At 37.1% G+C, this 13522-nt stretch overlaps 3 protein-coding genes across 4 annotated transcripts; 1 reads left to right on the top strand and 2 right to left on the bottom strand.

The window, feature by feature from the left end:
• Nucleotides 1-1014: 1014 nt before the first annotated feature.
• LOC140786765 (ACT domain-containing protein ACR4-like) lies at nucleotides 1015-4385 on the bottom strand. 2 transcript variants are annotated; one of them, XM_073135399.1, is made up of 7 exons: nucleotides 4000-4385; nucleotides 3865-3910; nucleotides 3658-3772; nucleotides 3461-3528; nucleotides 2249-2857; nucleotides 1752-1856; nucleotides 1015-1669 (listed from the first exon to the last, which is right to left on the bottom strand). In XM_073135399.1, exons 1-7 carry the CDS (start codon nucleotides 4074-4076, stop codon nucleotides 1331-1333), a joined length of 1359 nt encoding a protein of 452 aa, XP_072991500.1. In that variant the 5' UTR covers nucleotides 4077-4385; the 3' UTR covers nucleotides 1015-1330. The 2 variants fall into 2 exon arrangements, with proteins under 2 accessions (XP_072991500.1, XP_072991501.1); XM_073135400.1 differs by lacking the exon at nucleotides 3865-3910 and having other exon boundaries at nucleotides 4000-4384.
• A 2043-nt stretch (nucleotides 4386-6428) lies between these two features.
• On the bottom strand, nucleotides 6429-9743 carry LOC140785448 (transmembrane emp24 domain-containing protein p24beta2-like). The gene is made up of 5 exons (XM_073133266.1): nucleotides 9571-9743; nucleotides 9055-9266; nucleotides 7415-7601; nucleotides 7234-7341; nucleotides 6429-6763 (listed from the first exon to the last, which is right to left on the bottom strand). Exons 1-5 carry the CDS (start codon nucleotides 9725-9727, stop codon nucleotides 6630-6632), a joined length of 798 nt encoding a protein of 265 aa, XP_072989367.1. The 5' UTR covers nucleotides 9728-9743; the 3' UTR covers nucleotides 6429-6629.
• A 1704-nt stretch (nucleotides 9744-11447) lies between these two features.
• Nucleotides 11448-12918, top strand: LOC140785886 (non-specific lipid transfer protein GPI-anchored 1). The gene is made up of 3 exons (XM_073133974.1): nucleotides 11448-11984; nucleotides 12409-12471; nucleotides 12568-12918. Exons 1-3 carry the CDS (start codon nucleotides 11627-11629, stop codon nucleotides 12693-12695), a joined length of 549 nt encoding a protein of 182 aa, XP_072990075.1. The 5' UTR covers nucleotides 11448-11626; the 3' UTR covers nucleotides 12696-12918.
• The last annotated feature ends 604 nt before the right edge of the window (nucleotides 12919-13522 follow it).

Below are 13522 nucleotides of genomic sequence, written 5' to 3'. Positions count from 1 at the left end.
TCATCCCAGCGGGAGGAGTAGGCTAGTGGGTCTGCAAACTCGAGACACGTGACCCGAGAAGCAGATCTCGGATCTTTATCGGGTCCGATGCCACAGGTTTCCTGGATGCGGCGGGTCCCACAATACTTAATTTAACCGGCTCGAATCAGGTTCAGAAGAGTTGGCGTCACAACGTGGAAAGAAATCCATCAGTGGGGCAAGTGGTCAACTGGGCAAGTGACGAATTTAATTCTGGCCCAACTTAGGGATAGGATCAGAGGAGAGGAGAGGAGAGGAGAGGGACCAGAGTTGAAGACTACCAAATCTTCTCTCTCTCTCTCTAGCTCTATATATAAATATATATAGGATATATATGGGGGTGGGGTCAAAGCACCAAAAAGCACCGAAAGCAATCATTGTCACAAGCGTCATCTCGTTATGGCCTAATAATAACACCATGAACTGTTATTATCAGCGTATCTATGTTCTGACCCCCCCCCCCTCATGATTTCCTCTGAATTCTACATATGCTCATCCCATGACAAGACAAATCCTAGAACCATTCATGTAACAATAATATTCGTATTTTACTTCTCTTTCTATGCATGTCTTCTCGAGATTATGTGACAGTTTTGAAGTTTAGATTTTTAGACTTCTATGATCAAATATAAATGTCAAAATTAGAAATCTCGATAGTTCTAATCCTAATCAATGCGTTTTTGCTTTAGTTTTCATTGAAATTTGGCCGTCGCTGTTCTGTCTAGTACTTTTCGTTAGTTTATTAGCCAAAAACTAAATCTGTGATCCAAGTATGTCTGCTCCAAATCCATTAGATTTAACTAACAAATACTAGTTTATTGGCATTCAACTTGACCTAACTTAAAGGTAAAAAAAATAAGATACCTTTGATTCTAAAAGCTGCACTTGAGGTCTACATTTGTGAGGAACTTGAATTTTAGATCAACTTCAATCCTTCTGTTTGCAAGGCTTCTGATGCTTTTCATCTACTGTAAGATTATTCACTCAGTTGATCACTTGTCACTAAAGATGACTGTAAGATTATTTGTCTTCTAAAACTTGCATAAATTTTTTCCTTCTTGAAGACAGTGACATTGATGGATTAATTTAGAGCTTGAAAAGCTTGCAAGCTTTTTTTTTCCAGGAATAGTCGCTGATGATCAAGAAATAGCTATATTTACATGATCAGCATGTCCCTTTTACCTAAGAATTTTACGAAGTTCTTTGGATGTAAGGCCTAAACTAAGATCACCAGGATGCCTGAGTATAAACTCTTAACATCCAAGCATTACAGAAACAATCCCAAGTGACTTACTTCAGTATACTGTCAGTCTCAAGAGCATGACCTTATTAAGCCCAAATTATAGAGAAACTTCTCTGATCTGGACCTGATCATGTTTCCAAAAGAAAGCCTTCCACTATCCCTTGATGTCGAACTCGAATCATCCTTGACATGGAGAATCCTCTCTCCGATTTCATTTCTAACAGCCTCAATTGTGTGGCTCTGAACTGGGTTTCCTGATGCATCCATGACATAGAACACATTCATGGCCTGAGACCCCCGTGTAGATACCTCTGCTTGGCTGACTGCAAGACCATTCTCTCGGAAGATTCGGGTAACATCGGACAAGAGGCCGACCCTGTCTTCACAGCAGAGCTCCAGCCTTAAGCCCTGGAATGTGAAATTATTCTTACTTTACTGTGAAGTCAGCAAGGATTTATTGACAAAATATTCGATTTAATTGTACACATACTTCAGTGTTTCTCCTCTGGATTGCAGCTTCCAAGCAATGAACTAATCGCTGCCGCTCACCTTCGGAGCTCACAGGGCTTTCATCAAGGTGTCTAATATAGTATTCCTACAGAATAGAGTGAGAGGGAAATAACAGTGTGCTTCAAGGTACTAATCTTTATCACAGAAGCAAATGCTGCTTTCTCAATAATTTCTGGTTTAGCAGACATTATGAGATATTTAGATGAGTAGTTCCAAGCTTATCAGCAATTCAGTGTCAAACTGAGACGTACGCAAAGCTAAAGGAAGAACACCTTCCTTTTATATGATGTAAATCTAACAAAGACTAATCAGATCCAAGAAGCTTCACAATATAGCACTAAAAAGCATAAAGTAGAATCAAGAGAGTCAGTTGGTGAGAACTTTAGAAGCAATAAATATAAGGGTCACCATGCATTGTGAAATAAGAAGGTAACTCGAAAAGTTGCAGTAGTAACTAAGGAGGGCTAAAGGTTAAACCTGATGTGCTTCTGGTCCTTCAGTTATAACAGTACCGTGGAACACCACAAACTTCATATCAGTCAGAGTGCAGATAGTATCAAAGAGTAGCTTAGGGCGGTCCTTGCACCTCACATTCACAACCGTATACTCTTTCTCGATGCAATTCTCGACTGTAACAAATGGTTTATTCCTGTCACTTGTCTCCTCTTCCTCTTCCAAGCTCTCATCTTCACTGTTGTAATCTCGATCAGCGCACATTATTTGATGGAGCCTCCTCTCTTTGTGGGTCGCACCTTTGGAGATTGCTGTTTTAGCACTCCGTTTATCTCGGTTCCCTTTTAGGACATAGCGAAGCAATACCTTGATTTTATCAAGCCAGTCAGAGTCATTTATTGGTCCACCTGTGGCGCCATCTGTTACATAAACTACCGATGCCATTCGTGAATTATGGGTCCAGACCTCAGCTGCCACGACATTGCACTTAAGGTCTGTGAGAACAGCAAAGACCTCTGAAAGTAGCCCTGGTCTATCTCTCCCGATCAGTTCGACAGACGTATGTCCTGCGATGGCTTGAATACCAACTGAACTTTTCGAAGATTGAAGCCTAAGCGCTTTGGCACCTAATGACTGCAAGATGAAGAAAACCACAAAATCAAAACTTTGAAAGACTGCTGAAGAGCTTGTTATATGATGTTATTGAACAAAAGTTATCATCGAAAGGAAGTTAAAAAAGCATCCTTATTGAAGCATTATTGGGAATAAATCCATTACAATGATTAGATACTTTCAGTACTACCTAAAAGGAAGATGCTAAAAGAATCAACAGCAGATGTCCTTTCTTCTCTGTAAATGACCTGGGAATCATGGTGATAAAATGGACAATTTCAATTATTCTTAAGAAGTACTTGAACAAGAAAGAAATTTGTTATATTCTGCTCACAAACCTTAAAGACTCAACTAGTATGAAGATCCACATCCCCTGAATTAAATTAATCCAAGTTGATTCAATGTGTACCAGAAATTAATCCAAGTTGATTCAATGTGTACTAGACCTAAAACAAATCGAACTTATGAATTTCGAAATGAGCTTCTCTTCTGATTTATGGACAGAGATTTTCCATTATAAGAACTTTCCCAAACTAAAAGGTACTACCTTGGCTGATCACACTACTGTAAAAAAAAGGGCATGAAATGAAACTTAGAGAAAACAATTGGATATTGGTACTCCACCTGTTCAATCCTGTTGATGACTTCACTATCAGAAAGTTTATTTCCTTCATGGTCTACAACATGGAACACTGCAAACAAGTGCGCAGTCTACTCAATAACATAAACTGAAAGAAGAATAAAATTGGAAGACCATGTAAGAAGAATAAAATTGGAAGACCATGTACATAGTTGTAATTCATTTTTATAATGTTGCTCACCATCCATAAACCATTCTCCATCAGAGGAAATATAAGCTCTTCTGATGGTAATCTTCAAATCAGTCAAAACCTGCACTACTTCTAACAAGCTCCCAAATTTATTAGCACTGTCCACCTGCGATAGAAACCAAACAAGAACTCACAGGTCAAAACCCAAGAGAGAGAAATCCGAAAGACCAACAACGGCAAACATCCCAAATAGATCACCTTCACCAAAGTGGCTGCTATATCTGAAGTGTTATCCACGGTGACTCTAAAGAAACGAATAGATTAAAAAGGTATCCAAATTGAACAAAAATCAAAAGCTCCTACCAACAAAAAAGAACTCAGCAAAGCTCTCACCTTGGTGGGTTCATTCGAATGACCAGCTTCTCATACTCATCCTCAACTTCAGTAGGAGGAGACCCACAACTCATCATGGTGAAACCAACCTCTGCTTTCAATGGGGGGTGGAGGAGACAGAGAAAAGAGGAGAACCAAGGATTCCTCCTTTCTATCTTCTTTAGTGTACTTCGATATCTTTCCTCCCTGTGCTATCTCACTCTTTTTATATAAGCTTATGGGATGGAGATGTCACCTTTCTTTTATTATCCTTTTGTGCGTGGTGGGTTTGTGCGTGTGCTTGTGCTTGTGATTGCTTGGCGTCTCTTTAATTGGATGAGAGTGGATTGAAGAGGAAAGAGAAACACTTTTTGCTGCCCCTTGGATTACAAGATTCAAACACTCCTCTACAATTGTGTGCATGAGAGAGAGAGAGAGAGAGAGAGATTGATATTACATGTATTAAAATGGTGAGTCACCCACCATATGGCACAAGATGTGTTGGTTTTAAAGTATGGGTATGGTGGAAGAGGGGTGGTCCCTCATTATCTTCCAGTCTTCCACCCTTCCCAAAGTGACCTTGTGAATGGATCTCTTAGGTGGGTCAAGGGAGATGCAGTGTTATCTATATTGTTATGTTATGTTCTCTTTCCTTTCTCCCTTTCTATTTGACTTCTTGGTTGTGGATTCAACCTTTGGGGCACCATACCTTTGTGTGTATCTCTAATGATCTCCCAATGCCAATCTTCCTATTTACACTTGTCTACCCTACATTTTGTGTAGAGATTCTTTTAAGATTTTCTTCTGATGGGGTTCATGGAGCTTGGCACCTTTTAAAGATTTTAAAGATTTTGTTGAGTCCAGTAGGTAGATGCTTACCAATTTACCATGTGATGCATCCTATCATGGGGAGAACATAATTGGCATCAATTAAATTTAGGAGCAGGTTCATGAATTGCAGTCTTTGAATGGCCCATGGGCTAATTATATGCAAAATAACAGGAGCAAGTACTCTCCGAAATATAGGTTTGCCAACTAGACTAACTATTTTGAAAAAAAAAAAAATAGAGCCACACTTGATTCTAGTGAAAATTTTATTAAGATTCAACCACTAGGCTACAATAATAACCTAAGTAATTGCACCGTCTCAAAAGTAAATATTAGTTTGTCTTCCGACGTGCACCTTGAGGGCTAATCCGAAACAATGCCAGTTTGCAGGTCCCTCCATATTCAGTAGCTCATCTATCAGTGGATTGAATGGTTTCTATCGGCAAAATCTACTGCAGTTCATAACAATCTGCTCTCTAGCTTTAAACTATACTTGCTGATTTACTAGGCATCTTTACTATTAGCAATCAAATAGTACTCTTCAGACAGATAACATATTAACTACACAACCAAGCTTCTTAACCATGGATGCAGACAAAAAGGGCAGTTAACTGTTCTTGGATCATGGCAACATTGCAATCAGACCATGAATATATTGTTGGTCAGCAAACATAATTGTCAGAGGTGCTCGAAATTTAATGAAAAATTAACTTTTACCATCTCGTGTGCCTCGCTATTGAGTTAACACAATGATTCCTCATGGAATCTCCTCTTCAGCATCTGAAAGTTTGTCCACAAACTGCCCAAGATTAACTAGAGTGTAGGAACTTACAGACACAGTACGATAAAACATCTCAGCATGTCTCATGGTGAAACAAAGAACACCAGTATTATTCTGTTCAACCATAACTGCATATTTAAAGGGGACACCATGTGCTGCTTTCTGTAGCATGAGAAAATGTACCTAATATGTTGCAGTAGCAATCAGTATACAATTAAGCATTGAAACATGTAGCACTCCCTGTGGTTCTCTAAGGAAAAATATTAGGGCAAGTTTATAATATTCCCAAGTTAGACTTTGTATGACAAATACATTCAAACACTCACCAATAGAGCGATTACTAACTTGCCCTAATATACCAAAGGACAGGAGAAAGGGCATCTTAAACATTAGATAACCTGGTCATGATAAACTTAGAAATGTACAAAAATGTTAGGATGACATTTTCCTCCATTTACTTCTCTAATGTGGTTCTCAATATCTCAAGGAAAAAAGAGGAATTAAGAATATCTTTACACAATTAGATGAAACAACAAAGGCCAGGAGCACAATGAACCTAATAGTATAGCTGAGACCAGAAAGATTTGAGCAGCCATTGTTTATCAAAATTAAGACTCCAGGTCAAAGAAGTTTTTTTGTGGATATCAAGAAAGCAAAACAATCTCTCGAGCTGCTCCATTGTCTGATAACAGGCCAATTCCCTTTCTAAATGTAGCTTCCTACTTATATATTCAAAATAAGTATTTCATAAGATATAACAGTTAGTAGTTCTCATCAAAAAGAAAAAGAATAAAAAATGCATGAAACTATGAGATTCAAACTTGAGAGCAGAGATAATCAATTAGGAAAAAAGTGCACAACCAGCTATCCACATAATTAAAAATGTACATTCACTGTCACAGATAATGCTGCAAAGTCTTGTCAAAATTCTGAAATTGGTCCAAAAATAAGTAGAGGAAATATATAGAGCCCTAAAGTATCTAATCTTATATCCAGAGTCCAGAAGAAAAGCATAAGGTACAAGTGAAATGCTTTTGAAGAATTAAACCCTTGAGCTGCCAAGTTTTCGCTCGAAAAGACGCCGTAAGAGATAAACTTGGAGAATACTAGCTCCGATAAGAGCAGCTGACTCAAAAAGTGCCTTGTGAATTGCCCTACTACTCATGCCCTCATTTACTGCAGCCAAGGAGGTAAAAACATAATAATATTAGTAGGTTATCTTTTTTGGTGAAAAATCATCTTAATTGGATTTTCAGGCATGAAAAGAAAAATCAGGGAATAGAATATATTGAGATTTCATGAATCAGAACTCCTTCAAGACCATTAGGACATGACCATTTCTCTGACATGCCAAACAGTGAAGAAAATGCTGATTCTGGTAATTATACTGTATCCAAAATTATACATGATGCTCTATAATCCCATAAGAGGGAGTATCTTGAAGAGTTTTCCTTCCCTTAATGACTGTTCATGAAAGTAACTTATGACAGAAGCACAAGGAAGTCAACAACTACCAACATAATGATGGAGACAGAAGAGTCATCCTTCTCCTGATGAGTGTTCACAAAAGTAACTTATGACAGAAGTATAAGGAAGTCAGAAGCTCTGAATATAAAAATGGAGACAGAAAGTGTGGAGAGACATACATATTGCTTGGCGGTCTGTCTGAGCCTCCAACCAATGCTGTTCAAACTGAATGTTGTAAAGAGCTTCATCTAGTTTTGCAATTTGTTCGAGTAAAGGGGCAAAATGCTCTGCATAAATTTCAAGAGGAAAGAGAAGAGGAGTCATGCTCTGCATTGTGTGAAGTTAATAGAAATTGCTTACCATCTTTAGCATGTTCATCAAAGTGTACAAAATGGTTGATATGCACATCAAAGTCTATGGTCTCATGATATGGAGACTTGTTGGTGAAGCAGAAACGATGGAGACCTCTCTTCTGAACTATAAATTCAAACTTGTCACTAATCTTGTCGCGTGAGTCATGAATTTGACTGCCAGAGGGATCTTTTACCTGATAAAGAAAGCAAATGTGGAATCAAAATGCTAATCTAGATGTGCAAACAAGTCTAGCCAGAACATAAGACAATACCCAAAAAGACAAGTTTAAAAGGAAAAAAAAACACGAAAAAGCAAACTGCAAAAGAGATGGAGTGTCACACCTTAGGAAGGTATTTACCAAAACTATGGAATCTATTTAATAATGATGAAGCAATGTAATAACAGTATGAAACCTTATGAACATCATCAAATATATAGCAGTAAGCATTTAGCTATTCCATCAGCATAATATTTCTATTCATATTGCATATCAAATTCCAAGAGTTCAGAGCTGATTTAGATTTTATAATCACATATTCCATCAAATGGAATTTTCCAGCAAACCCTTGTACTTCGCTTCAGCTATGGAATTCCATCCTGTTATGTCCAGGAAAGAGTGCACTTCATACAATTGCAAATGCAGAAGATTAATTTACTGTCATGTCCACACTAGCCATCTAAGGATCCAATAATTGTATTAGTATGTTGGAGTCCACTCTTCATGTCCTTTTATCAATATAAAAGACATTGTATCTTGATAGCATGAAAAGTTTTATATCAACATGTATAGACTTTCTGGTGGATATGCAACTAGTCTTTTGAGCATAAGTACTTGAAAATTACGAGGATTCCCCAACTTGATAATCATAAACCTAAACTCATCTTATCTTTCTCCTACACAAATCGCCATTTTATATCCATTAGGGATATCTAATTGATATAATTTATCAGCAGCAGGAAAAATATAATAAAGTAGAAGTGTAAGAACTTTTCAGACTGTAGCAGTTTAACAATGTAAAGCCACAATCAAAGGTTAAAAGGTTTGGAGAGGAGACAATCCTAGAAGCATTATGATATCTGTATTGTTGATATGCTATGTTAGTGTACACGGAAATATTTTATTGTTGTTTGAAATATCACAAAAAAAGAAAGATGAATAAACTTGCTAATCTGGCCATACAAGACAATCCCTTAGTTGTAGCTATTTCTTCTTTGACACCTTGATTATGCAAATAATACCTCCATAATCTGTTTAAAAATCAACTGAAAATATGGCAACTATGATACAAAATTACTAGTAACGCTCGACAAACTGTACTAATCCATCACGCAAGTTTAACTTAAAAGAACATAAATAATTATATACAGAGGACAACAGGTCAAGCATGTCATACTTGTCCAAAATAAAGATATCATCTCATTTTTCAATTCATCAAAACAAAAAGACTCAGACGCATGATCAAAGCTATAACTGTATACATGCAGGAGGAACACAACTAACTCATGAACTACATCTAAAAGAAAAGAAATAATAAATATAATTCATCATGACATGCCAATACTAGAAACACACTCGATTAAGTTCAAGCAATCAAAGATTCTCCATATTATTATAGATCCAGAAAAGTTAAACATCAAGTGCATACCACGAGATCCACACCATCTTCGCTATAATGCCATGGAGTATCTGCCTTGATCACGACAAAGGAGACACGAATCGTATCCCCTTCATAAGGAATTGCATGGGAAAAACAATCTTCCCTATCAATCACAAACCTAATTCCAAACGCCGGCCGCAAACAAAGCAAGATAGCTACAACGAAGAAATGCCCAAATCTACAAAACAGCTTGTCCATCCCTGAAGATAAAAGAACGTTAAGCACCGCAAACAAATCTGTAATTATGTCTCTATGATTACTGCAGAATCAAATGCTTTACAATTCTACAGCTCTCAAGACATGATTTTGATATAACCTCCGCAATTAATTCAAGATCTTCTACCACAATAATCCGTAGCAAAGCTTGAACAGCTAGAAAGGAAAAAAAAACACAATTTGACAGCAAAATTGCATCATTTTATAGATCGGAAGGAAATATTACATAAATAAGAGGGTCGACAGAAGGATTAAAGAGAAGAAAAAGCTGATACAAAGATATCTAACCTCGTCTCCGGCAGGGTGCTGGCTCGATTCGACGAGGAGAATCTCTCAGGACTTCCGAGATCGGAGGAGAGAGAGAAAGAGGGAGAGGGGGGAGTGGTATCGTGGAAAAAGAAGCTCGCATAGACTTCTCTATGCGAACTCTCCATTTTGCTCCCATGAGCCGATGGGCCAGATTTATCAATGAGCCGGTCTTGACCCAATAATGGCCCAAACATTGTTTCCACCCTAATAGCATCATAGTTTACACTTTGCACCCTATGTTCTTGTTATTCATATAAACCCTGTTTGGTTGCCCATTAGAATATATATATATATATATATATATATCAGAGTAGCTGCTCTTATTTCTTAAATTTAAAATAGGGAAATAGGGTGTTCTGTTATAAACTAAATTAGTGGTATAATAATTTTGATGTGATATAAAATTAAGGTAAAAGTGAGAATTGACTCAAATATTCTCAGTAGTAAGAATTATTCAAATTAAAGTGTTCTTATTTTTTATTTATAAAATAGAATATGTGGATAGTAGAAGAGATGAAAAAAATAAGACTTTGGACATAACATGTGCAGAATAATTTGAATAGGTTTTTTAAATCAATAATTGGAAAATTCCTTAACTTTTTTTGACATAATATTTCTTGTCGCACTCGCACTAGGCTAAGTTGGCTATTGACCCAAATGGATGGTCAGCATGCGGGTTCGGATCGTCCGATGGATTTGGTTCCTTAAGGGCCGGATCCGATCCAATCTCTGGCGAGCACACCAGTTGTGCCACCTCCTAATAGTTTTAGATCCACATTCGATTTTAAGCAGATTCGATGAGATCAGGGAACCTAAAAGTTCTGGAGAACCGGATTCGAATCCACAACCGTTCCTTTGAAGAGACCAAGGAATTAGTTTCGGGAGGATCCAACCCGATCCGTCACCCTTAAGGTAATAAGTAAATGGTTCCGGTGGCCTGAACCCGACCCGCAATCTTCAGTTCATTGGATTTGGAATCTCATAAGTCGTCAATAAAGTCGAGGGAATTAAAGATGTGTAACTGGAAGAAAAAAAAAAACTGCTAATAAATTGCCTTTATTTTACTGTTAAATCTTGTACTATTTTCTCGTCAATTTTTTCTCTATTTTTTCCTCTTGCTAATACGTTATAATTGTTAATTGTATTATTAGATGCATATCAACACACTAATCATGAGCATCCGATAGTCATAATTATATTTATATATAACTTGCTATATTAGATATTTAAGTTACATATTTTATTTGATTAATATTTTGCAAAGAGATATTTAAGTCAATTTCATATACTTTCAATAACAAATCAAGACTATGCCAACATTTATAAACGTTTGGGTCAAAATTTATGAAGGTAAAATAGCCCATAACCTGCCTTATTTATGAGTTATGAAGATGACAAGCCACTAAGGCTAGTGCACATACTGTCCCTTTACATAGAACACCCAACTGCACAATCTGAAAGTAATAAATGATCACTCATCTAAGCTATGAGCTTTCTCCAGTCTATTCCAATAGAATTTAATCCATATGCCCAAAAGTTTAAATTTTACAAAAATTTCCTCATCATCCTTATAAAGGATTGGATACAGACCCTTATCTAGAACACCAAGTGCTATATATGAAGTGGAATATTCTTGGCATCAAACAGTACTGGAGGAGCTATTGATTTATAATTTGTCATTTTCATTGCTTTAATATGGTATGACAAATAAATACAACCTTAGTTGTTATGATCATTGTGACAAATATCAAATAATCCACTGGAAAAAGAAGAAGTCAAATTTGATATCTCTATGTACACATACCTCTGCCCAACCAACTCAACATTAAATTATACTACCAGTCTCATTTAAAACCGGCCACCAACATCCAAAGACACAGCTAGATCTACACTTAAAACTCTCATTCAATGCTCACAACCTCTCTCTCTCTCTCTCTTCTTCTTCTTCATCTCTATCTCTATAAGTAATCATCCTCACCAAGTCCATCCTCTACCACAGTAAGACTCATACATATATACTCTCAAGACTAAGGCCATGTTGAGTCTAAACAACAACAACACTTCTCCCTTCCTCTTCTGCTTAGTATTGTTGTCATGTCTGCTAGGATATGCCTTGTGTGACAACTCAATCCAAGACAAGTGCTCGCAGGAGTTCACCAAGCTGACCAACTGCCTGGACTATGCGTCGGCGAAGGCCGACACGCCGACGAGCGATTGCTGCAGCTCGGTGTCCAGCATCCGGAAGGCCGACCCCGTCTGTCTCTGCTACATCATCCAGCAGTCTTACTCCGGCGCGTCGAGCAGCTTGAAGAACCTCGGCCTGCACTTCGACCGCCTCCTCGCCCTCCCCGGAGCCTGCAAGCTGGCCAACAGCAGCGTCGCCGACTGTCCGAGTAAGAACAGTGCATATATCACCTTCTTTTAACTTTTAGGGTATACTGCAGTTTTATTCTATGTATTCTAGCGTAATTTCAACCTACTCCCATGCATTTTGAACTGAAACAAGTTGCAACCATTAGTCAACTGTTAACAATAATGTAAAAAGATTTAATTATTCATAATAAAAAAAATACAGTCTGATTTCATGATGAGAAATGTAGTCTAGTTGTTTAATAACTTGTTTGTATGGAAAATATATTAACGATAATTTGGTTATTTATGTCATTAAAATTTTGAAGTGGCTATGGACTCTGTGAGCTTTAATTTGTGGATTGGATAAATTTATCATTTTTATTTTATCTTCTAGTTATAAGGTTTGATTGTTGATAAAGTATCAAATTATTCTTACATTTCCCCTGTTGCTACTCTATCTATCAGAACTTCTGAATATTTCGCCAGGCTCGCCGGATTATGGAATCTTTACCAATGCTACAAGCAAAGGTTAATCTTATGAAACTTATCCACCTCTTATTGCAACTAGAATTGGCCTCAGAGTAATTCAATTTCTTATCTTTTATTCTCCATTTCTGAATTCAGGTGCTTCCCCAACCACCAGCACTCCAACAACTGCAAGCAGTACATCCAAAGGAATTATGCTTCACATCAGCATTCATGCTACCATTGCCATTGCCTTGATCTCTGCCATCTTCTCATCCATCTTCTGAGAATGTTTATGCTTTTGTAACATGAGGAGGATAAATTTGTGAACCACTTCTGGATTACCTTTTGAAATCTCTATGAGAGAGCCTCCTATCTACTGTACCACTTTGTATGAACTCTTTTTTTTTGTATTTGTTTTGGATGAATGATTTATTTTCCCTCCATGGCACCACTCCAATTGGTTCTGTACTTCGGGTTGGCAATCGATTATGTTGAAATTTTTATCTCTGAGAAGAGTCTTCTCCACAAATGAGGAGTCTATCCTTCTGGTTTAATCAGCTCAATCTTGTACTTTGGTTCAGAAAAAAAAAGGATATCAAGGACAGTTCCCCTGAAGTTAGTTTCTTTCAGTAATGCTGTCTTAAATTCTTAATGCCAGTCTATATCAACTCCATTACCAATCCCACCCTTCTCAATTTCAACTACTAGAGCTTGATATGGAGTGGATCTAGATAAATTCGCCAAATGATTCATATCTCCCTTTTTAAATTAAGGGGAATATATATATATATATTCTTCAGAAACCTGCATATGTTGGTCATTTAAGAGAATTTACGTTCAAATTTATTGAGATATGAGGGATTGTTTCATTACATATATTATGAGCTAAGCTTAAACTTTGTCAACGGATCGTTAGAACTCAACCATTAGGCTATAATAAACTGACTTTTAGGGTTCTTATGCTAAAGGAGCAATATACTACGGCTCTATTATCTAAAAAATAAATGGAAAAGGAAGAGGAAAAATGAAAAAGAAAGACATTATTCTGAGTCCAATTGGATCAAACCACAGTAGATCAAACTCAAGCTTGTTCCAACTAGACCCAATACAC

Source organism: Typha latifolia, chromosome 4 (genome assembly GCF_019914945.1).
Source record: "Typha latifolia isolate L0001 chromosome 4, TyphaL0001v2, whole genome shotgun sequence".
NCBI lineage: Eukaryota > Viridiplantae > Streptophyta > Magnoliopsida > Poales > Typhaceae > Typha > Typha latifolia.
This window is presented reverse-complemented; position numbering and strand designations above follow the sequence as displayed.

Bases quoted from the DNA above. Each gene is read 5' to 3' on its own strand.
- LOC140786765 (XM_073135399.1), bottom strand. From the start codon at position 4,076: ATGATGAGTTGTGGGTCTCCTCCTACTGAAGTTGAGGATGAGTATGAG. The intron at 3,529-3,657 runs GTGAGCAACATT...ACTTGTTTGCAG, and splicing joins TGGAGAATGGTTTATGGATG to TGTTCCATGTTGTAGACCAT. The intron at 1,857-2,248 runs GTTTAACCTTTA...TCTATTCTGTAG, and splicing joins AAGGACCAGAAGCACATCAG to GAATACTATATTAGACACCT.
- LOC140785886 (XM_073133974.1), top strand. From the start codon at position 11,627: ATGTTGAGTCTAAACAACAACAACACTTCTCCCTTCCTCTTCTGCTTA. The intron at 11,985-12,408 runs GTAAGAACAGTG...TCTATCTATCAG, and splicing joins CAGCGTCGCCGACTGTCCGA to AACTTCTGAATATTTCGCCA. The intron at 12,472-12,567 runs GTTAATCTTATG...TTCTGAATTCAG, and splicing joins TACCAATGCTACAAGCAAAG to GTGCTTCCCCAACCACCAGC.
- LOC140785448 (XM_073133266.1), bottom strand. From the start codon at position 9,727: ATGGGAGCAAAATGGAGAGTTCGCATAGAGAAGTCTATGCGAGCTTCT. The intron at 7,342-7,414 runs GTAAGCAATTTC...AAATTTATGCAG, and splicing joins TGATGAACATGCTAAAGATG to AGCATTTTGCCCCTTTACTC. The intron at 6,764-7,233 runs GTATGTCTCTCC...CCTTGGCTGCAG, and splicing joins GACAGACCGCCAAGCAATAT to TAAATGAGGGCATGAGTAGT.